Source organism: Mus caroli, chromosome 11, assembly GCF_900094665.2.
Source record: "Mus caroli chromosome 11, CAROLI_EIJ_v1.1, whole genome shotgun sequence".
NCBI classification, from domain to species: Eukaryota; Metazoa; Chordata; class Mammalia; order Rodentia; family Muridae; genus Mus; species Mus caroli.
Genome location: NC_034580.1, coordinates 28,319,415 through 28,342,654, shown reverse-complemented (window position 1 = coordinate 28,342,654; position 23,240 = coordinate 28,319,415). Strand labels below are relative to the sequence as shown.

Genomic DNA, 23,240 nt, shown 5'->3' with positions numbered 1-23,240 from the left:
CACTGCCTTCGGCTTCACCGTACAGATGAATTGGAAAATCCACCTTTAATGGTGCCTGGTAAGACAAAACTGCTTTCCTGAAAAATGTGACAGAACAGAGGAGCACTGCAACACTTTATTTAGAGGATTGGCTTGAATCAGTAGCTGAAGTAACAATCGCCAGGAAGCCAGGTCAGGTGTACTGCATAATACTCATCTTGATTTATTGACATTACTTAGCAATTTATTGGACAAAGGTCAAACTTTTGTTTTTATTAAGCACATTCCACAGTACAAAGCCGTCATGATAATATCTGTACAATTTAACAGTTTCAATAGCTGTTCAGACACATATTTATTTCAAACAGATAATTGGCAAACATAATTACCAGTTAGAATTAGACTACCCCAGTGCTTTAACACATTAATATAGCAGTAATTTACAGTTGCTCAGTTACAGTTAGCAAAATAAAGTCCAGAGTACAGCTGGGAATTACTACTGTAATCCCAGAAATTGGAATTCCTTGGGTACCCAAGTCCCCTGCTATAATTAGTAGGCACAATTCAAAGGTCGTGTGCATATCTGAAGGCCATGATCTCCCAAGGATCGACAGGAACTTCTATATTAAACATGCAAAAACAACAGAAATGTCCAACTGTGCAGAACTCACCTCTTCCCCTCCCCCTCCCCTCCTGGGCGTTCCTGTCAAATGGGTGATAAGCAGTGAGGGGGTGTGTTCACACCTCCTTATGGACTGGGGCCTACTTTCTATACATTTGAGCCCCCACCTCTCAGAAACAAACATGGAAGCATGTGAGAATGATTTATTGGGGAAGGAAAAGAACAAACTAAACTAAAAAGTAAAAAAACTAAAAAGGAAAGCCAACCCAGTACACACATCCACTACACACTGACCCCCACTGCATTCTTAATGCCAGGCCAGGCGGAGCCCAGAGGCCTTCTCTCTCCTAGAGTGTGCTTCCATGGGAAGAGGCTTCATCCTCAGGGAGGGGCTGGTTGGTCCTGTAAAACCGTACTAACATTCCTTCATCTTTGGAAACAATGGCAAGGGGAAATCAAAACCTAATCTTGAAAGAGGGAAATAATGTCACCAATGTCCTACCTGGGTGCCACTCTCACCGTGATGAGTGACAGCAGAGCCTGAGGCTGTGCCCCCCACACAGGAGTGCCTTGTCCCTAATGTGGGCTCTGACCAGCTGACCTGCTCCACAGGCTCTAACTCCACAGCCCCCAACACCCATCCGAGTGCAGGAAGCCCAGAGCCAGGAGCCCTGTCCACTGGCTGCCATCTCCATCTCAGGGTCACTGCCGTGTGATAGGATGTTGGACAGAGAAGCCAATGATCACCCCGAGGAGGTGAGCACTAACTCTTGGGGGTACACATGAGGAAAAGAACAGTGGTGTGGAGACTGTGAAGATACCTGCCCACTGCAGCTGCCACACAACAAATAAACATGGGAAACTTCTCAAGTTCCGTCTGAAAACACACAGCACACACAAAGACAGTGACAACTAAAACCCAAGTGAATACTGAAGGAGGCTCTAGGCCAGCACAGCAACCTTGGAGTAGGTGTGACATTCTCCACAGTAGTGTCTCAGGTGCAGGGGGCCGGCCAGCACCCTTGAGCTTGGACTGTTATGTACACTCTATCTACATGCGGATACAGTATTTTAAATTAGGAGGCAAGCACTTGGATAAAGGTGTTACTCTACCAAATATCAGAAGATGAGGGGGAACAGAGAACAGTTAATAAAAGAAAATAGCTATATCACCTGTGCAGAGGTAATATAGCCCACCTATTCTTTAAATTAAAAGAAACAAACAGAAAGAAAGTGTAATCCAAAAATACTAAGATAATCCAGATCTGCCCATTGTCCGACACATTCCTATGCACGTCAGAGCGACGGTGACTGTGACTGACGGTCTAAGGAGAAGCTGCTGCTGGAGAGGAAAGCCCTGAAGACGCTGTGTAGTCGTTTTGGCACCCAGCACTTCACCGAGAATGCAAGGCTGCTTTTAGTACCAAACCAAGGCGCAAAGCGACGACATAAGTTAGAAGCAGGGCTTCTCCTGACAGTCCTTGCTGTGTCCTTCGTGGGAACGTGTGCATGGGAAGCGCTGGGGTCTTCACTGAAGGGAGGAACATGAGCTGCTGCTCTACTTGCAGTGGAGAGCTAAGGAGTCCTTCTCCAAGTAGAGCTGGGGTGCAGTGAGAATGTCGGGGCTTGAGGGGTGGGGCTGCTCTGTGTCTACCCAGCATCTGGAACCAGTCCAGCCCCAAACTCAGCTGTGAACGAACTCCCTTAGGCATGTGATAGCCATGTAGCCAGTAGTTCAAGACCAGGAAACCCTGAAGAAGAAAGGAGAATGATGTTATTTAACTAGACAAGACATGGAAGGGTCACAGAGGGCAGGTTCAAGAAGGAAAGGGGAAGACGGGTGTGGAGTGGGATGTCAGACCTCCCCCTCCATCCCTTTCCCATGTCCTTACACTTTTCTGACTATGGCCTGGTGAGGAGCTCTGTGTCTTCTGCCTCTGTAAACCTCTAGAGTCATGTGCTCTGAAGACATCATTCAACGAGTACTACCAGGTGGGTTTGTCAATGGACTCAACAAAAATGCTTCCAAGAGAAAGTAGTGGGGAGATGACTGTGTAGGCAGAGATGGCGTGGACAATGGAAGGCCAGGAGCAGTAAACCTTCTGATGGCCTCCCCCTCTAACCCCCCCCCCCCAGCAGATGTCACCAGCCTACCCTGCCCTGCAGTCCTTTGGGGTCCACAGCCATTCTAAAGGGAGCCCTCACCTGTCACTACTGGTCAAACCCAGATGTTCGCAGCAGCACAGAGCAACCATTCCTGATGCACACCTGACTCTTGAAGCGCTACACAGGAATTGGTTGACATGTTATAATACAGGCTGTGTGAGTCCCAGCTCCTCAATTCTGCCACAGTGACATGTGGACAAATGAGAACAGGTAAGCTCCAATCACATGGATTTTATGGAGGTGGGAATTTTAATATCACAGAGTTTTGGTTTTTTTTGTTTGTTTGTTTGTTTCGAGACAGGGTTTCTCTGTGTAGCCTTGGCTGTCCTGGAACTCACTCTGTAGACCAGGCTGGCCTCGAACTCAGAAATCCGCCTGCCTCTGCCTCCCGAGTGCTGGGATTAAAGGCGTGTGCCACTACACCCAGCTTATCACAGAGTTTTTATACGGCATGAATTTTTTTTTTTTATATTTTTCAAGTGTTTAAAGTGTAAGATCTACTTTTGTCCTGCACTGGCAGAATAACAAAGCATACAGTGGGTCAAATTCAATGCTTGGCTACAGTGTGTTAAGCCTGAGCAAGGTAAACTTCTTTAGAGTCATTTATGGGACTCAGAATCTAGACTAAAAAATATCTGAAACAGATTAAAGGGGTGTGCCAGCACCACCTAGCTTACTCTTTAGTCTTTAGCAAGCTAAAAGGTACATAATAAAAAGCTACAAAGAATTAAGCAATGCTTTTTTTTTTTTAAATTGAGACAGGATTTCTCTGTGTAGCCCTGGCTGTCCTGGAACTCTCTTTGTAGACCAGGCTGGCCTCAAACTCAGAAATTCACCTGCCTCTGCCTCCCAAGTGCTGGGATTAAAGGCGTGTGCCACCACACCCAGCTAAGCAATGCTTTTTAATTAAGAGAATTTAACCACAAATCTTTAAACAGTCAAAGAAGTAAGGGTATTCATGAAGTGGACAAAGCGGGATGTGCGCAGAATCTAATGGATCCCGGCAAATCTTCCAGGTAGGAATATTGTTCCCAGTAGTCATGGATATCTGGGAATGGGCAAATCGGGCTTCTCTCCTTCTATCTAAAACTGAGCATCTTGGTGAGTAAAACAATCTGTCACCAACAGTACGACGGTGGCTCTGTACTAGAGCGGAGGATTTGCATTCTGAAGCACCTGTTACCCTCACCGTGAAGAATGCACAGCATAATTAGGTGATCGCTCCTTGTGGAGATGGTAAAGCAGAGTGGACTTGGTGATGGGAAGAGGAATTTTGGATGGTCCTGTGTGTGCGCATGCATGGGCATGATTACACCCATCTGTCTGTCTGTCTGTCAGCCACAGAACTGAAAGACCAGGTAAAAAGGTTGGTTTCTGCAATCCAAAACCAAACCTGAAAAACTATCCTGGTGTTCAATGGTTATGACCATGGAGGAACTCATTTAGGTAACCAGTTTTTTAAAAAGAGCAACCACAGCCATCACTACCTGTCAATGATGCCGAGAGAGCCCACGATGTGCAGGGCTCTGTTGGGAGCCTACTGATACCTTACCTGCTAGTCTGGTAGATGCTTTCATTCACATCACTAAGGAACCTCAGTTGCCTAATTCCCAGAGGGAAGGCAAAGTCCAGAAGTGAGCGAGGTCTTGAAGAGCCCAGGCAGGGCTGGAGTTTGAGCACACTCACCAGATTGGGCCAAAGTGCAGGCTGCTATCTGGAGATATAGGTGTAGGTTCTGGAGGGAGAGCGGGTCTCATTCTGGGCACTGGGAGGCACATTTAAGAAATCCCAAATCAAAATAGTGTCATCGTGGGAGCTGCTGATGATCTGAAACTCATCAAACTGCAGCCGAAACACACGTCCAGAGTGTTCCTATGGACGAGAGGCTTGGTTAACATGCAGGAAGGACGGCTTTACAGCCCCTATCACCAGAGCTGGGATTTAGCTCAGGCTCGAAAGTCAGCACTTTTCAGAGCCTCCTGCGTGGTCTCCCCCACCCCCAGACACTGAGCTGCATCCTTTCACTGAGAACAAATGTTGTGCTTTCTAGAATACACGCCTTCTAGGTTTTTCTTTTTCTAAAAGATTTATTTATTTATTTATTTTATGTAGATGAGTGCACTGTAGCTGTCTTCAGACACACCAGAAGAGGGCATCAGATCCCATTACAGATGGCTGTGAGCCACCATGTGGTTGCTGGGAATTGAACTCAGGACCTCTGGAAGAGCGGTCAGTGCTTTTAACTGTTGAGCCATCTCTCCAGCCCCTAGGTTTTTCTTTTTTAAATTAAACATTGTGTCCTACATTATAGCCTAGTAATGTGAAGGAAAACAGAGGCTGTCAGAGTAATACCCACTCAGGATATACTGTAAAACTAGACTCAGAAGGGCAAAGTTGCTATAAACTTTTTTTAAGATTTATTTATTTTATGTATATGAACACACTGTAGCTGTCTTCAGACACACCAGAAGAGGGCATCAGATCCCATTACAGATGGTTGAGAGCCACCATGTGGTTGATGGGAATTGAACTCAGGACCTCTGGAAGAACTGCTGAGCCATCTCTCCAGCTCCCTATAAAAATTTTTTAAAAAGATGACCAAGAACATCTGTGTTAAATCACAGTGGTCATCAAAATTCATGGTGAGAGTAAGAGTGGCTCTTAGAGTACTGCCTGCTCTAGTCAATGCAGGAAGATAGGAAATGCACTGCTGGGTCTGGAGAGCATGCTCAGTAGTTAACAGTACTTGTCGGCCTTGCAGAAGGACCCAGGCTCAATTCCCAGCACCCACATGGCGGCTCACAACCATCTTAGTTCCAGCGGATCCAACAGATTCACACAAGGTGAACACATACCTAAGTAGGCAAATTGTTCATACAAATATATATATATATATATATATATATATATATATATATATATATATTTGAGACAGGATTTATCTGTGAAGATTAGAGGTATGTGTCACCAGCATGGCCCTAAAGATAATTTTCTAAAAAGAAACAAAATTGCTGAAAAATCTCAAAAAAAGCCTATCACTATTTTCAGATGTCTTCTCAAAAGAAAACAAAAATTCCAACAGAAGCAGCCTCAATATTAGAAATCAATAGCTTTAGTAATATTAAAAAACTTTCACATATCCAAATAAAGTATTTATTTGGTCGTAAAGCAAGCAAGACGTTCTGACATGGGAAATCAACCACCTGAGAGTCAGAGTCAGACTCCATCAGAGTCAGTGGATGAAGCAGCCACGGGCAGACACTGACCCCACAGACTGGCACCTCACAGAAACGAAGCCGAAAGAAGGTGCAAAAGCGAGAGATGGGGAGGGCTGAATCCAATGCTCCTCAGAAGGCCCAAAGTCTCACTCACCCAGACTGCAGGACTCCCTGCCAATCATCCACCACACTATAGAGTGACCAGGAAAATGCATAGTGTTGGGTACTTCAAAATTTGTTAAAAGTATATGTAGCCAAGGTCTTATGGCCTCAGAATTCACGATGTAGCCAAGGATGACCTTAGACTCCTAATCCTCCTGCCTCTGTCCCAAGAACTGAGATTAAAAGTCTGAACTACCATACCATACTTGGTTTAAAAAAACCGGATTTTTAATATTTCTATCAAAGAAATGAAAACTGATGTATTCATTAATTTGTTGACAATTTTTCTATAATGTATATTATAGACCAAAGTATCACACTATTCTCTTTGATAATATAGTTACTAATTTAAAATAAATTTAAAAAATTAAAGTGTGTCTATGCGCCAAAGGAGTCCATATAATAGAGCCTGGGGGTGGGGGGGAATCCACTACTGTGCAGTTATAAGACCTAACACAACTGCACACTACAGAGACCCTAAGGCTCCAGGAGAAATGAGCACAATCATGAGGATGCCTGCTCACCTACACAGGACCCTGCAGCAGTGTAAATGAACTATGTTCTGGCTGGCCAAAAATACCTATACATCTCTCAAAGTGTGGTAGAAGACACACGCTTTCCTGGGTACCCTCCCCACCCCAACAAATCACATACCACCAAGGTGCGCAGACACAATGTGCTTGCTGGGGCCCGAGGGTCAAGAGCAGCCTGCAAGTCCCAGACTTTAATCTTCCTACAAGGAAAAATGAGACTGGATTTAATAAAAGAGTTAACATTTTCTACACTGTGAACATAGCCATGACAAAACAGTACACTTGAAAGGTCTACAACCAAACCCGACAGGCAACATGCTGGTGTTTCTAAGTTTTTGAACTTGGACTTTGAGTATTTGATTTTAGAAAAAGAACCTAAACCCTCTCAGAATTCCTGAAACCTTAAAAGGGATATTACTGCTAAGAAGATAAACAGGCAGAAGACTCAGGATTACATCAATTCACTTTCTAACTTAATATCTATGTTACAAAATTCAATATTTGGGGGACTAATGAGATGGCTAAGGTGTCTTTCTCCAAATGAAGAAATGTCTAGTACACTAATGCCCCACTGACCAAGCACATTTTATAAGGCAGACTGGGACTCACAGCTTCCATCTGTCATTGAGAACAAAAGGAGAAAAGAGGAATTTTATTACTGAGTTCATGGGGGAAGGGAGTGTTTCCTGGTTTATTTATAAAAGAATGGAATTCCCTATAGTTTAATCTGTATATGTGTGTATTGGTATGCATTTGTTTGGTGTGTGTGTGTGTGTGTGTGTGTGTGTGTGTGTGTGTGCGCGCGCGCGCGCCTTCCCTAATTTTTATATTTCTGTTAATGGTTACAACACAAGCGAGACTTCAAGTGCCTGGCTACAACACGACTGAGGCAAGCTTTACTTCATCTTCCTGGATCTGAGCATCCTCATCTGACCCACTGGTATGACGGATCTTTCTCATAGAGTTCTGCATTCACATTGCTGTTTAATACACAGCAACTTTGTTCCTGACAAGGCTACGGCCATGCTTGTGCAGATGAAACACATACCCATCATAGGCGCCACTGACAATCCTCTTGTTATCAAAACGGATGCACCGGACCAATTCTTCGTGCCCCTCTAGGACTCTTAAACAGGCACCACATTCAATATCCCATAACCTTGAACAAGAAGCAGTCATCAATGAAACAAATTCTCTCACATGACTCACACCCTCCTCAAGTTGTGTACCCCTGTTCTGTGCAGGTAAGTCTGTCTATTCTCCTTGGATCCCATATTGTCATCTCATAGTTCATACAAACCACTAAATCTAACACTTGTGCTTTCACACTAATTTAGACAGGAACCTCACTTTCTGTTATATTTTGTTTTATACAATTTGAAACCTTTAAAAGTCATTTTCTATTTAAATCAAATTATCAACAAAGACATTTCAATTATGCTTAGTCCCTGGGAATTTTCCTGGTGTTTCAGCTGATAAATCCAGAGTCCAATGGCTTCAGAAAAGTTTTTCTGGAGATGTGGACATGGGGCAGGAAATGAAACAAAACAAAACAAACAGCAAGGAAGGGCAGGGAGATGACACACGACCAGCTACTTCAGCCCCGGAGGTCTTCCAATCTTGACGAAGCTCAGTAATGACTCCTGTGCACTGGGTACCAGGGTTATTTGGTTCCTAAGGAGTGGGCCTTAGACTCAAGTGTCTTAGAAATACAAAGTCACTGGCCATATCAAGCCTTCTCCTCTGCATGATTCACAGGGTATAAACTGATTCTGGAGTGAAAGACTTTTTTTGTTTTTTACAATGGTTTTTGTGAAATAAACTAATTTCTACGCACCGGATGGTATTATCTGATGATCCACTAACAACAAGCCGGTCGCGGTACTGCAGACAGGCGATGCCTCGCTTGTGCCCATTCAGAGTTCGGACAAACTCACATGTGCTCGTGCTCCACACCTGCAGGAAGGCAGCAGTGCAGTTAGGACGACACCTTCAGAGAGAGCGGGCAGGAACATGTACCCTACCATCCTAGCATTCAAGAGACAGTGTGGTTACAGAAGGGAGACGAGAGCACATAAGGATCACCCAAAATGTCCATCTGTAAACTCTCTTTTCAGTTAACGATAGGCTGAACAGAAGTTGGCCAGTGTGAGTCTTCTTGGCTGAGGGTGACAGTTGGTGTAAAGTTCAGGGGAGTAAAGAAGCCTAAAGTCTGAGATCTTCACAAAGGCTCAGCCCTTTCTTTCTGTGGAGGAAAGAGTCTGTGGCAGATGTTATGTTTCCATCTAGCTCACGTCACACTCAACGTGCATCTCCCCTTCTCACCAGTTTCTTGAGTGGCACCATTTATTTTGCCAAATGACTCCTAATATAACATACAGGATTTAAACAGTCTCCTCTTGTGAGTCTGTCTGTAAGATGCAGATGCTCCTTGGCACACTTTCTACATGGTGAGCCAAATAAGGACACACACAGTGGCCAGAGTCCCAAGTGAGAGCGACAGCGGCATTTGTAGCTCAGCAGAATAAGCAGGTATTTTTATGCCCATCCCAGCAAATGGAGTTGGACCCCCAACCCCATGCCATACATGAAAATTTAATTCAAGGAGATCAAAGATCTAAATGGTAGAGCTGAAATTATACAACCCTCAGGGGGGAAAAACAAAGGAGTTGTTTTGTAAACCTCTAGTGTTAGGCAATGGTTTCTTAGGTATCACAACAAAAGTACATACAACACACAAAAAAATTGGTAAACTGGGTATCATCAAAATTAGAGTTTTTTGACATCAACAAAGTGAAAGAATGAAAGAAAAATCATTTACCTGATTAAGGGGCTCATATCCATAGTGTATAAAAATGTTTCCACCCACCCATCTACCCATCCATCCATCTATGTAATGTGTATGGATGTTTTATCTGCATGTGTGTATCTGACCACCACATTTGTGCTTAGTATCCTTGGAAGCCAGAAGAGGGCATCAGATCTGTTAGAACTAGAACTAGAACTAGGGTTACAGATGGTTGTGAGCCACAGTATAGGTGCTGGAAATTGAACCTGGGTTTTCTCCAAGAGCAGCAAATTCTCTTAACTACTAAATGTAGAGGAATGCTAGGGCAAGGAGGCAGGAGTAGGTGAGTGGGGGAGCACCCTCATACAAGCAGCGTAAGGGGGGATGGGATAGGGGGCTTGCAGAGGGGAAATTGGGAAAGAGGATAACATTTGAAAAGTAAACAAATAAAATAAACAAAATACCCAATTAAAAAAAAAAAAAAATCAAGCCAGGCATGGTGGCGCACGTTTTAATCCCAGTACTCGGGAGGCAGAGGCAGGTGGATTTCTGAGTTCGGGGCCAGCCTGGTCTACAAAGTGAGTTCCAGGACAGCCAGAGCTACACAGAGAAACCCTGTCTGGAAACAAAACAAAACAAAACAAAACAAAACAAAACAAAACAAAACATTAAAAATCACCCAGAAAAATAAAATTATCTAAGTTTTAAGTGGACTTAAGATACATTTATGCAGAGCAGGTACAGTGACCAACAAGCAAGCAAGCACCACAAGCCACCATAGAGTAAAAGCAACTCGCCAGACCAGCCTGCATCTCAGGACAGCTACAGGTCAAAACAAGACAGTGATGAGTGTGGACAGGTGGCACATGGAACAATCTCCCCACAGAGGTGACTTCTAATCAGGCCCAAGTGCTCCTGGCTGTCAGGGCTGATCTTGTGCTGACTGTTGGCATATGACTAAGTTAATACGCACAAAATCCAACTGTTCAGCTTTCAGACACCTACGGTTTCATGTGATAGCCCATGATTTGTAGGGTGAGTTATCAGGGAACAGAGCTGTCCAGTGCTAACCATTAGAAATCCTTCAAGCCAGCACAAAGTCTCATGCTGGCAGGATCGTAACATGGGACAGCAACCTGGAAAACCATTTGCAGTTTCCTGCGCTGTTAGTCAATTTAAGAGAACTAAATGAACGTGCAAAAATGCATGGGCAAATGTTTATAGCAACATCATCCATGACTGCCAGAAAAGGAAACCAGCAACAGTCCATCAGCACAGAAAGGGACTACAAAGTGTGATCCAACTAGAGTAAAGATGAATTTGGCCACCAGAAGCAACAAAGCATGGATCTGTGCTGAACCCTGTATTACACGAGAAAGCCAAACACAAAGGGCCACATAGCTCATGATTCCGTTTACATGAAATGTCAAGAACCGGCAAATTCAGAGACAGAGGGTAGAATGCTGAATGCCCGGAACATCATGTGGAGACAGGAGGGCTGCGTGAATGTTATCAGCATGGACAATGTGTGAAATGTCACAGAATCAATGTAATTAAGAGAAAACATAGATATGGGACCCTGCAGGTTATCTCAGTCTACAAAGTGCTGGTCTCATGATTGCCTTCCCTCTGCCAAATAAACTTCCTTGAAGACAGGGACACACCTTGCTCATCCTTCTTTCTCCAGCATCTAACCAGCACACAACAGCAAGCTCTCAGCAGTCAAAAAACTAAATCTAGGCTCCACATGATTAGTTTGAGCCATGTTTGTGAAACAGAGACCTATCCTAAAAAAGCGTGTGGGCTGGTGGATGAGAGAACCTGTATAAAGCTCCTATACACAGGACACTCAGGGTGACTAGCCATGGAGCTCATGAAATTTGCAACTGTTCTCTACTGGGACCAATGGCCTTTTCTTGTCTTGCCCATGGCTCCAGAAACATGTGGAATGGGAAGGTCTGGTGTAAATGCATAAAAAACAGACCCTGCCACCTGGTATAAGCCATCTCTGCCTTTTCTCTGCTGTACAGGGATGGAATGTCAGGATGAAGACGGCAGACACACTCACTTTAATGGTCCTGTCTCCTGAGGCAGACACGATGTATTTATCATCAAAGTCTACTACATTGACAGCAGCACGGTGGCCAACCAGAACACGGCGTAAAGTGATATCGGTGGCAGAAGCCATGTCCCACACGGCAATAGAACGGTCCTTGGAACAAGTCACCATCAGTCCATTGCTGAAGCGTAAGTGCAGTACGGCTTCATTGTGGTGGATGAGTGTGTTGAGCACCTCACCAGTGTTCACATCCCAGACTCTGGAAGAGAACAGAAAGCTGTGATGGTAAAGCCAGGGAAAGGTGACATGTGGGCTTATGTCATTCTTGCTGTACCAGGTGTGTGCTACCTGGCAGCAGCCTCCTTAATACTGATAAATCTAAGATGCTTTTAAGAAGTTAAATCTGGCTATACACAGGTTTATCTCACACTCTAAGAAATTAACTCAGAGATGTTTTCAGGTTTGTACCAATGACAAAGACAATCCCTCCAGACAGCAGGCTTTGAGTGAGTCTGTGATGACAGGAGTCTGACAGTTCCCACTGGCCTCTGGCATGCTGAGGAATCTGCTGCTTTCATCTGCAAACTAAGCTGTGGCATTTTGTCAGAGCACTTTCTGTCTGACACCTGAGACATGGGGTGCACAGGTGTAGCATCTCTAGAAAAAGCCCCAACATCCTAAAGGATACTGTCACAGACCAGAAGATAACCCTGAAGGCTAAACAGTGACCTGAGGCTGAAGCAGCAGCCTAGAAGCCAAGCAGGGGCATGGGCAGCAGCTGTGCTGTGGGCAGGGAAAAACAAAGTCTGACAGTGTGACACAAGAGAAGTAAAACCAAAAGGGGATATCATAGAATCCAGGGGTAGAATGAGCAACTATCCTATGTCCTGAGAATAAGCGATCGTCTCTAAGCATCTGAATCACATAAGATTTGCTGCTTTCCTTCCACTCCTCATCCCCCGTAGTCTCCCTCAGTCTAGCCAGACTTGGCATTATGATGTCCTTTTCGCTATTGGACTCGGTCACCTTGCCTGCAATCCTATCAGGCATGGGGAGATGTGCTTTCCCAGGAGTACAGGAGCAAATCTCAGTGACGCTCCCTTTTTAATCTTTGATACCCAACTACTAGTCACAACTCTCTTACGCATGTCTTCTCCACTTCTCCACTGGGTTGACAACTAAAAACTAAAGCCTCCACCATTGCAATGCCTATAAAGACAGTCACAAGTTACCTAAACTCAAGGCTCAAAATGCACTGGTAATTTGACTCCCAGGAAACTATTTAACTTCTTAGTTTTCTAAGGTACCAACACAGATGAAGATAATGCCTAAAAGAACAGATATCTGTAATCAAAGCCTATCATCTCTGGCTCTCAGAGCTCACTTTCCCAAGGGTCTGCCAACAGCCTGATTTTCTCAGTTCCTGCATCCTTCACACTTCAACAACAGTGGACTTCTTCCCCTCTGCTCTGTTGGCAGGCTCCTAAGAACAGGAGGAAGTAACAAAAAGCAGTATGATTGGCTAGGAGAGCATAGTGCCATCTCTATACACCATGAAGAGGAACAGGACACAGCTAAAACTCAGCCTTCTGCTCTATCTGCTTAGTACAACTCCATCAAAAAGAACCTGGAGATACAGTAAGTTAAAAATATGTCTAGAACCGCAAATATGTGTGCATGCATGTGGATATGTATGTGTGTGCAAATCTGCGAAGAGGGTATGCATCCTTGTCTCTTCAGGACTTTGTCTTTGAGATCAGAGCACTCACCTGACCGTGGAGTCTGAAGAACCAGTTACAATGACTCGCTCATCATACTGGAGGCAGAGGACAGAGCCTGTGTGGCCCGTTAGCACTTTCAAACATTCCAAGCTGCTTTTATCCCAGATCTAGTGAGACAAGATCAAGCACAGCAGCAGTTTAGTGTACACACTCACACAGATTCCCACGCATCCTGCACTCTGAATCGTCGAAGAAACACACAGTGTGTAGGAAACAAGATGAGTTTCAAACAGTTAGAAAATGACAAGAGGAGAAGAAATGGGGCAATACCTACTAGCATGCAGAATAGATACACAGCTTTCCTTATGGTGTATGTAGCCCTTGGCCACTGTGCTCAATCAGCAGCTTGAGAAAGGGTTTGTTTGTTTGTTTGTTTTTATAAAGTCTAGGAAGAGTCTATAGTCTCTAGTAAATATGTGACAGCTTCTATGACGGCCTTTTAGAAACACATAACCCCCCCCCCCTTTGTAGCTTCAAAACTTTAAAAATATAGAGCCTTTGTTCCCTCAAAATCCCAAACAATGAACCAAGAGTTCTTAGTAAGAAAATGTTACAAAGTCAAACTAAGCACTTAGGAATTGAAACAGGTCACGTGATGACATAGCTCGCAGCTTCTGGAAGGAAAGGGAAGCAGGGCCTTAGCAATCAATAGCTCCTCTCACAGCCCGAGCTCTTCCTTCCCTACCTTCCTCTTCTTCAGAGTTGTTCTTCCAGAGCAGCACACACTGCATCAACCCTCCCTCCATCGGGCAGCCTTTTTCACTCTGTCCTTTAACTTCGTAAGAGACACTTAAAGCTCTCCATGTCTTTCTATGGCTTGTTAAGCAAATTCTTTTCAACAGCTTTAAAGTTAGCCCACTACCTGGGCACCCTGCAGCTTATCCACGCCCACTGCAGGACACCTGCTCATTCCCAAGGCCTGCCTAGGAATAAAGCTGCTGCAAATGTGTGCAGGTTTGGGGTGGGCTAAGTTTTCTTCTCCTCTGAGCAAATACTAAGTCATAATAAGCACTGGATCATATGATAAGAGTGTTTACTAAGAAACCGCCAAACTGCCTTCCAAAGCAGCTGGCCCACTTTCCATTTCCACGAGCATGGGATGCAGGCTCTGCTGGACTCCTTCCCTTCTCCCCGTGCCCTAGTAGTCACCACACTAATGGAATCCGATGCTTCTCCCAGATGCTTCCCTTGCTTGAAGGCTGACAACATGGCCATCTTTGTAAATGCTGCTTCGCTGGTTAGACATGCTCTTTAGAGCTGTATCTACTAAGGTCTCTGCCTGTTTTTTAAATGTGTTTTATTTCCTTATTGTTGGGTTTTTATAGTTTCTACACACTTTAACTAGGACTCCCTCCTCAGATGTCTTTTACATGTATATCCTGTCAATCTGAAGCCTGGATTTTCTCTCAGAGCTGAAAACTGTCACACTAATGAAGACTACCCCATCAATTCTTTCTTCACAGACCATAGTCTGGTATTACATCTACAATGTCATCCCTAAACCCAAGGTCATTTTACCATATGAGGCGGCAATTCAGCTTCCAGGTTTTCACTCACTCAACTGATCTGAACTTAACATTCCGGCAAAACCTTGCAGACGTATATTGCTAGAGGTTTCATTTACAATTCTGAGGAAGTCCCAAGCAGCATGCACATCCCTGAGAACTAAATGGATTACCACACTATGATGTACCCAATAATATGGAATGCTACTTCACAACAAGAAGTAATGAACTACTGCTAAACAAAGCAGGAGAGTGAGGTTAAATGCATCTGTACTGAGTATAACAAGTCAGTTCAAAAGTCTGTTACATGTTATATGTATACACTGATAGGAAGGGCTAGATTTTACACACACACACACACACACACACACACACACACACACACACACACTAAATACAGTGGTGGAGAGGCCACTGGATTCCTGGGTACGAGGAGAGCCTGAGGGACAAGTGAATGGGGGGTGGGCGGGGGAGAGGATGAGTATGAATGTGCTCAGAGACGCTGAGATCAGACAAGGGTAGAGTGCTGGTTCTGGTTTCTTCTGAACCATGAGAGCTGCTGATGCTGAGAACAGATAAAAACCTATCAGCAGTAGCAGAGACGGCCACACAACAGCACCTTACCCCTAAGCACCACTCTACAATAACACATCAGTAACTTGCCTTGATAGAGTTGTCCCGGAGGCCACTGATAATTTTGTCATCATCATATTGCAAACAGTAGACACCCTTACTATTTTCAGAGCGGCACTGGATCCTCTGCAAGTTGTGTCGTCCACACCGCCAGTTGGATTCTATGGTCTGGAGAAAGGAGGCAAGAGGTGGGGTTTTGTGAGCCAACTGTTCTGTAAGGTTTAACAATCTGGTGTTGCTTCCCACCAGAGACCCCCAACTTTTCTCTTTTCCCAATAAAACACTAGACAACAATGTTTCTTCTTAAACCCTCCCTGCCTACCTGGCAGGCGTTGTGGGATTTCCAGCGAGCTCTGGGTTAGATTTGAAACAGCCTAGACAGAATTCAGTATGTTTAAAGAACATCACTTGCCCCCAAAATACAAACAGATAGTAACTCACTGAGTCACTTCCTAATGCCAATTAAAACACCTGGCAAAAGACTGCCCTATTAACTGAAGCCCTGTCTGATCACTGAAAAGACAGGACATTGTGCTAGTGCATATCAGTTTTAAGCTCCTGCCAGACTGAAATCACTGTAAATAAGAATTAAAAAAATAAAAAGGGGAAAAAAGAAAGGCAGGCAGGCAGGCAGACAGACTGACTGCCTGGTGGTGGTGCATGTCTTTACTCTCAGCAGAGGCAGGAGGATCTGAGTTGGAGTTCAGGCTGATCTACTGAGGGAGTTCCAGGACAGCCAGAACAATAGAGAGAACACCTTCTTCCCTCCCCCGCCCCCCCCATCTCCCACCCCCATAAGTGTGTGTGTGTGTATTGGGGGGGGGGTGTCCACTTCTCTAACATCATGTGTTGTTTAATGAGCTGTTAGCATATTCCCAGTATCAGGAAGTATGGGAAAGATCAACGAGAAGCATACTGCATTCCAAGGAGGCATAAAGCCAATTATGAGGGCAAATACTTGGAATCTAGAAACTGAGAGACAAGATGTCAAGTTCAAAGCCTGCCTAAGATGTGTATCAAGATTCTTCCTACACACCTGCATGAGCACACATTCTCCCCCACCAACCCTTCCTCACTTTTAATGGTTAAGCTTAACTTTTTCAATCTTGGCCTTAAAATGTAAAAACAATAATATAGATTCAAGAGGAACTGTATTTTAGATTTTGATCCTTTCCCTGGCTAGCCAATTGGATGCTGTGTGACGGTAGCAAGCCGTGACCCGCCACTACAGCACAAGAGGAACACATCTGTAATCTACAATGTGTTTCTCAAGTAGGTCGCTCAGCAGATTAAGGACGTTTATACACATTTCAACCTACAACTTAACATGAATTTATCGGATGTAATCCCATAGTACACTGAGGAACATCTAGACTCTGAACTAAATTTGCTTGGTTAAAGATTAAGCCAATAATCTTGGTAGTGTTTCTCATTGTTTTCCTTTATAAACAAGCAAAGAAAGAGTTTAACCTGCTGCAAACTGGATTAGCTAGAAGTTACACCCAGTTCTGATCAGCTACGAATATATTCATCAGTACAAAGGATAGTCTTAGCTCTTAGGCAGAGAACACAGAACACAAACATATAGTAACAATCCAGGGCACTCTCTGTGTCAAAATAAACAAACTCTGGCTACAGGATCTGAAAGGCAGCAAGGGCACCCTGGCCTGAGACCATGGCCCAGTTCAATGAGGAAGTAGGGTGTGCCCACCAGAAGACCCAGCCTCAGCAATTATCCAAGATTAAAAGCCATCAGCCTCTAAGACTAGCTGATCTGGATTCTTAGACTTTGAAACCAGTAGACAGCAGGAACAGCTGTCCACACTCAACTTTTGAGTCCAGGTTGAAAGAGGATCTGTGAGTAGCTAAAGCACTAGAGCTTGCTGTTTGAAGAAGGTAAACCTAGCCTCCCCTCACAATGAGGCCCAATCACTGGTCAAGAGTCCTCTGCTCTGAGGCCTGCATTCTTGTGAACTCTCTAAAATGCTAACATTCTCTGAATGCTAGCCAACACTGTCCTATGCTTTATACACTGTCATCTCTGGGCATTCAAGGGGAAGTGCTCTACAATCTAGCACAGATACCAAAGTCTATAGTGTAGACCTTGTAAAAAAACATAATTACATAAAACAGCATAATTACTTTCTTTTGTGAATTACTTTCTCTCTCTCTCTCTCTCTCTCTTTTTAAAGGTACTCCCCACTATATAGCCAAGACTGGCTTTAACTGTCAATCTTCTTGCCTCATTTAATTAAATGGTATAATATCTTCATATACCTATATACATACTCATATATACATTGAATCATTTCTAGATGAGCTTTAATAGTAAATATGATACAAACATTGGGGAATTTCTGTGGTTTTTCTTTGCTGTTCTTTTTGAAACAGGGTTTCTCTTTGTAACCTGGGCTGGCCTCAAACTCAAGAGATGCCTCTGCCACCTGAGTGCTGGGATTAAAGGTGTGTGCTACCATTCCTGGCTCAATATAAATGTTATATAAATAGTTGTGATGCTAAAGTATTTAGGGGAATCACAACCAAAGGAGAGAGAGAAAAAAATCTTGTCTATGTTCAGTACAAATGTACTGTTTCTAATTCTTTTCCACTGTGGTAGTGGAGTCTGTGGAACCACAGTTATATAGAGGACCAGCTGTATTTCTAGCCAGCTCACCACCTAACACTGAGGCAAGAACCACTGTTCACATTTTTATACAGAAAGAATCAGAGAGTTGGAGCTATTAATACCTATATCAATACATGTATATTTAAAGGGCAAGTGTCTGTCCTTTGTGACCTCTGTGCTCAGCATAGGCCCTGGGAACATCTGGGTCCTCAGAGAGCCAGCACTGAACAAGCAGGACAGTGAACAATCAACAAGCAGGATGGCACATGCCCAAGCCTTAGAGACAACAGCAGTATAGACAAGCTCTTCTATGCACCTGCTACCATCAGGACTTCCTAGGCCAGGCAGTATCTCCCCAGTGGCTGGGAAATATCAAAACCAGGAAAACTTAACTCACCCCACTATACAACCATCTCTCATAGTAGGTATCAATTAGTCTCTAGGGCAACTTTTAAAAGGGATCCAGAGCATAAAAGCTTATTTAAACAAACCCATTGTTTAGAACCATCTAGAGAAATAGTGTATTTTTGAATAATGCCTGGGCCATCTTAGCAAGCTAAAGGCTCCAGGGAAATGCTGACTTAGGAAGCCAGATATACTAGAAAGTGGTCTATTCCTAGCCTAGTAGTCACCCATGTTCAGGTGCCATCCTTTGGGAAGAAGCAGAGCTGATAAAAGTATGTGATTCCATTTGAACACATAGCATGCCTTACTGTATACCAGACGTTGTTTCTAAATTGCATAGGTACCTTTGGGCTCTACAGTGGTGTGAATCTAAAGTAGGCTTTACTCTGCGTAGAAGAACAGAGAAAGCACATTTGCATAGAGGAGCTGAGAGGACTTCTTATACACTTCCTACTACTCATCAAGGGATTTTCTAAAATAGGTGAGCCAGCCATGATCTGCACCTAACACACTGAGGACACAGAGAACGGGTGAGGAAGAGGAGCCAAGATGGCACCACATGGTCTCTATCTGTTGTGGTAGCCAAATCAGTTCTTGAAACACCTAGGCAAAGAAGAGTCAATATTAAAGCTGAGCTGTCCCACTTACTCCTGAGCCTCAGACAGTTGTGAGAGGACAAGGCTTCTTCACACAAGTGCCACCAGACAGTCCACTTGCCTTCCGGTCAGAAGGAAACCAGGGTGTGGCTGAGCATCTCTCCATGTTCACAAGGTTCCTAACTTTCTAAGATAACTGTATTTTATGGAAAAGTTCAGAAGATGTTTGGTGAGTCACTCTGGGAAGCCCCTACTTAGGACAAGTTTTTAAATCTTTAGGTAAGTATAGCTCACTGGAACCAACAGGAAGTGTCAAGACAGCCATGCAGCCACCAAGGGCATGAACAGAGTGTATGTGGCTCCTGAACTGCCTGTCTTTAGCTCTCCAGGCCACCCACACACAAAGGCAGCACTTGCTAATGATTATGCCTACCAAGAACACCACCATGTCTGACAACCTCAACCCTCACTCCAGCTCTTCTAAACCAGGTTTTCACAGAAAGTAGCCCCCAGGCCTGGCAGGCAGCCTCTGCCAATGGTGTGGCTGAGCAGCACAGCAGCCCCCATCTCTGGGAAGCAGGTCAGTAGACCTGCACCCCCAACTATCAAAAGGACCACGTAAGATAAAACATGTGCTCATCACCACCTATTGGGAACACTGACAAAAACAGTGGGCTGTAATTAAAAAGGGAGGGTTCTCCCCAAATTACAGGAATTGTGTTGGCCTGGCTGCTAGTTACTGCTGATAGCCTGCACTTCATGGAAGGACCATCAAGGTGCTCAGCCTTCACGTGGAACTCAGCTACTACTCCAGTGAGGCGGCATCGAGGTCAGTCACACACAGGTGCCCTCTCTAATACCTGCTGTACCATGAGCCGTAAGGTGGTACGGCTACTGTAGAGGAGGTTTTCATGCGGTAGAGAACTTGTAAAATCGCCTTACCCTTCGCAAAATCTCAAAACACTGGGAAAGTAGCCATGATATACAGAGTATACAGCGGCATTTAAATTGGCAATAGAGTGAAAACAGATGTCTGAGTATGGAGAAATAACATTATTTTTAGAAGCCTAAACATAACTGAGTGGGTGGGCAAGTTTCAGCATTTTCTAGTTGGGACAATGTTAATATCAAGTTTGCAAACCACAAAAAAAGCTTTCCACTTTCCCTGAGTGAAATGTGGTTTATTAAAAGGTGTGATACAACACACCGTCATTTTCCCCATGGCCAGCTCCAAGTGGAGTCCTTCAAAGCCACTTATCCGGTAAATAGACAGAGTCACTACTCTGGAATGACAGAAAAGAAAAATCCTAGATCAGGACATTAGTTTGCTTGTAAGAGCAATACCCTTCCATCTGCAGAGGCATCTGGGAGTGCAGGGTGGACAGAGCCTGGGGGCCACCTAACCAAGTCCCTTGTGGTGAGTGGACAGTGAGCTCCCCTGAAAACAGCACTGACAAGGACTCTAGATAGCGAGGAAGAGTGTGGCTGCCCTCTTGGTGGGACGCCTCAGGTTTGCCAGGAGTTCCTTTTCAATTGAGAGTCCTGCAAACCCTCTGTGTGGCAAGAACACCCAGGAGAGAGGAGCCTTTTCAGAAAGTGAAGAATGTGAACTATTCTCCACAGACTCCGATTCTTACTTTCCCATTTTCTGAACAGCAGGAGCTAGCCACACAAAACCAGGTTGTCCATTTTTTCCTTAAAATACAGCCAATTTCTGGTGGCTCCATGTGGAAGGCAAAGTTGGGAGAGGAACGTCTTCCTCTGTGCTCATGATAGCCCAAGCTGAGAGCGTTGTACTTGAGGAGTTAGCAAGCTGTCAAGGCGAGCAGAGGGGAGCAAGAGTGGGATCAAGGAAGAGCCGATCTGTGGGGTGTAGAACAGACTGGGAGCTGTGCGCAGGCTAGGGAGGCCAGGACACTCTCTCTAGTGTTCCTTTATCTTGGGCAGTGTGCTTAAGAACCTTTCAATGCTACCTTCTCCCTAACAGAACTAAAGCAAGGCCAAGGGATCTCATGTGAACAGTCAAGGTGCTGAGTACCCACATACTCAGAGGAAGACAAGTCTACAGGAATGAAGCATGCCTTTCTCCTTCACTTCCTGTACTTTCTACTTTGGAAATAGTAAACAACTAACTGTAAGCCCGGGACTAAACAGACCTCAGCTAAAAGCCACCTCTTCTACGTAGTACAATTTAAAACTTCTTTTAGTCTCAGTGTCACTTTGTGATATATGATACATACGATATGGCATGATATAGACCTTGTAAAATTATTGTAATTATCTGTGTAAATACCCTCATAGTTCATGGTAGACTTATAGGGGTGACAATCACCATGTCCTGCAGGTGATACTTTCACAGCAGTCATATGGACAAGCTCATCTGTGTGCCTCACAGATATCAATCACAGAGGAAAGAATTTCCATGTTTATGCCTGCCCTGACAGAACACAGCCCACTCCTAAAACAGAGTGGAGCTCTGTTCAGAGGTGGTGCCACTGATCCATACTGCAAAGGTCTTGTATGATGAGCCAGAGTGTATGTGGCTGGTTGTAGGCTCTACCACTCAGAATTTAGAATACGTTTGTTAGAATATGTGGGTGGCTGCAGACTGTACCACTCAATAACGTGACCATGAAAGTATGTGGTTGATTATGGGCTGTGCCACTCACTGTGATCCAGGGTAACAGTTTACCTTATCAGCCTATGTTTCTTGGATTTTTCAATGTGGACTTGACCTACTTTTCAGAGTGTCTAGACTATCGAATGAGAAGGTGTGCTATAAACTACTAAACAAAGTATCTGGTACAAGTAAGTGTCCTATTAGTGGTACACCATTTCTGTCACTATTACTATTAGTGAGCACACTCAAATATAAGCGTCATCCCTCATACTAAGAAACTTAGCCACAAAAATTTGGAGGAGACTCTGTGGCCAGGCAGTGGGTTTTCCCAAACCACACTTTAAGAACCACCGGGAAGACCACCGTGATGCAGAGGTTTTGTGTCAAACAGTGTTTCCTCATGGCTCCATTTCCCATCACATCTGCCTCCTTTGCTAGCTCTAAAGTATTTTTTCAGCCTGAGGAAATGGTTATGGTAAGTGCTGTCATACTGTCAATTATAACAGTAGTCATGACGACTAAATAATCTACATCACCAAACCTCAATCTGATAGAGGTTCTCCCCAGTTCCTGTTTATTAATGAACAGCTTTAAACAACATCCCCTCAGAAGGAATGCTTTCTTGAGAGCACTCATGGAAAGTAAGAGGGTCTCTCAGCAGTTACCCCCGCCAAAGAACAGAAGGGCATTTGCAAGATGTGCATATACACACTGTCTTGGCGCACTGCCCCTTGGTGCAGCCCCTTCCCTCCTGAAATGCACGAACCCTAACCTGTAATGACAGTCTGCTCTATGTCACCCACTAAGCACTGCAGGACATTAGTTCAAGTTTTGAACAATAGGTCAATTAATTCTTAAACTGTATGTGGCAATGGTTTAAAATTATTGAGCCCTCCCTAAAAGATTAGTTTTTAAGTCATTTAGAGAGCATATACTCAAGACAAGAGTTTCCTCTTTTTAAATAATGATATCCGGTCACACACAGATGAACCATTAATGGGACGCATCCATTAGTTCACATCTGCCTGAGAAGGGGCGGGGGATGAACTCAACAAAGGCATGTTTCTCCATTAACAAATTCTGGCACAGTAACTTTTATGTTCATCACCTGGGGAGAGGATTACGTCACAGTTTGGAAATTGGCTGTAACTTTATGGGTGATACAGCTCTGGCCAGCGAAAGCTCAACTTTTCTGCCAAAGAGGAAACAGTGGAGAAACCAGTAACAGACAAGAACATATGTGAAAGAGTTAATGAGAAGGACCTGTGCGTGTGTCTATCCTGGTTTAAGGGAAAGGGATGAATAATAAAAGTGAATGAGAGCACACTGACAATATCAAGCACAGCCGACATCTCTTAGCAAAAGCACAGAGCTCTGCTGGTCACTAAGTTACACTAAACTTCACAACGGCCCCAAAGCATAACCCACTTCACAAAGCCCATTTCATAATGGCTTAGAATAACCTGAGCCATTTTTATGAAAAGCTATGCATGACTTAAGAGGAGAGTACATACATGCCTTCTACAAAGATGGCTCAAAAATATAAA

General features: G+C 44.2%; 1 protein-coding gene across 10 annotated transcripts in view; it reads right to left on the bottom strand.

The window, feature by feature from the left end:
- Window positions 1–77: 77 nt before the first annotated feature.
- Fbxw11 (F-box and WD repeat domain containing 11) overlaps window positions 78–23,240 on the bottom strand; it is a 109,762-nt gene continuing 86,599 nt past the window's right edge. For 9 of the 10 annotated variants that reach the window (XM_029483129.1, XM_029483131.1, XM_021176070.2 and 6 more), the window contains 8 exons: window positions 15,477–15,614; window positions 13,297–13,415; window positions 11,537–11,786; window positions 8,518–8,636; window positions 7,729–7,839; window positions 6,802–6,880; window positions 4,454–4,639; window positions 103–2,352 (listed from right to left, as the gene is read on the bottom strand). In XM_029483129.1, coding sequence (XP_029338989.1) covers window positions 4,478–4,639; window positions 6,802–6,880; window positions 7,729–7,839; window positions 8,518–8,636; window positions 11,537–11,786; window positions 13,297–13,415; window positions 15,477–15,614 — 978 coding nt within the window. In that variant the 3' untranslated portion in view covers window positions 103–2,352; window positions 4,454–4,477. Of the gene's footprint in view, window positions 2,353–4,453; window positions 4,640–6,801; window positions 6,881–7,728; window positions 7,840–8,517; window positions 8,637–11,536; window positions 11,787–13,296; window positions 13,416–15,476; window positions 15,615–23,240 lie in introns of all 10 variants that reach the window. The other variant, XM_029483132.1, reaches the window with a different exon arrangement.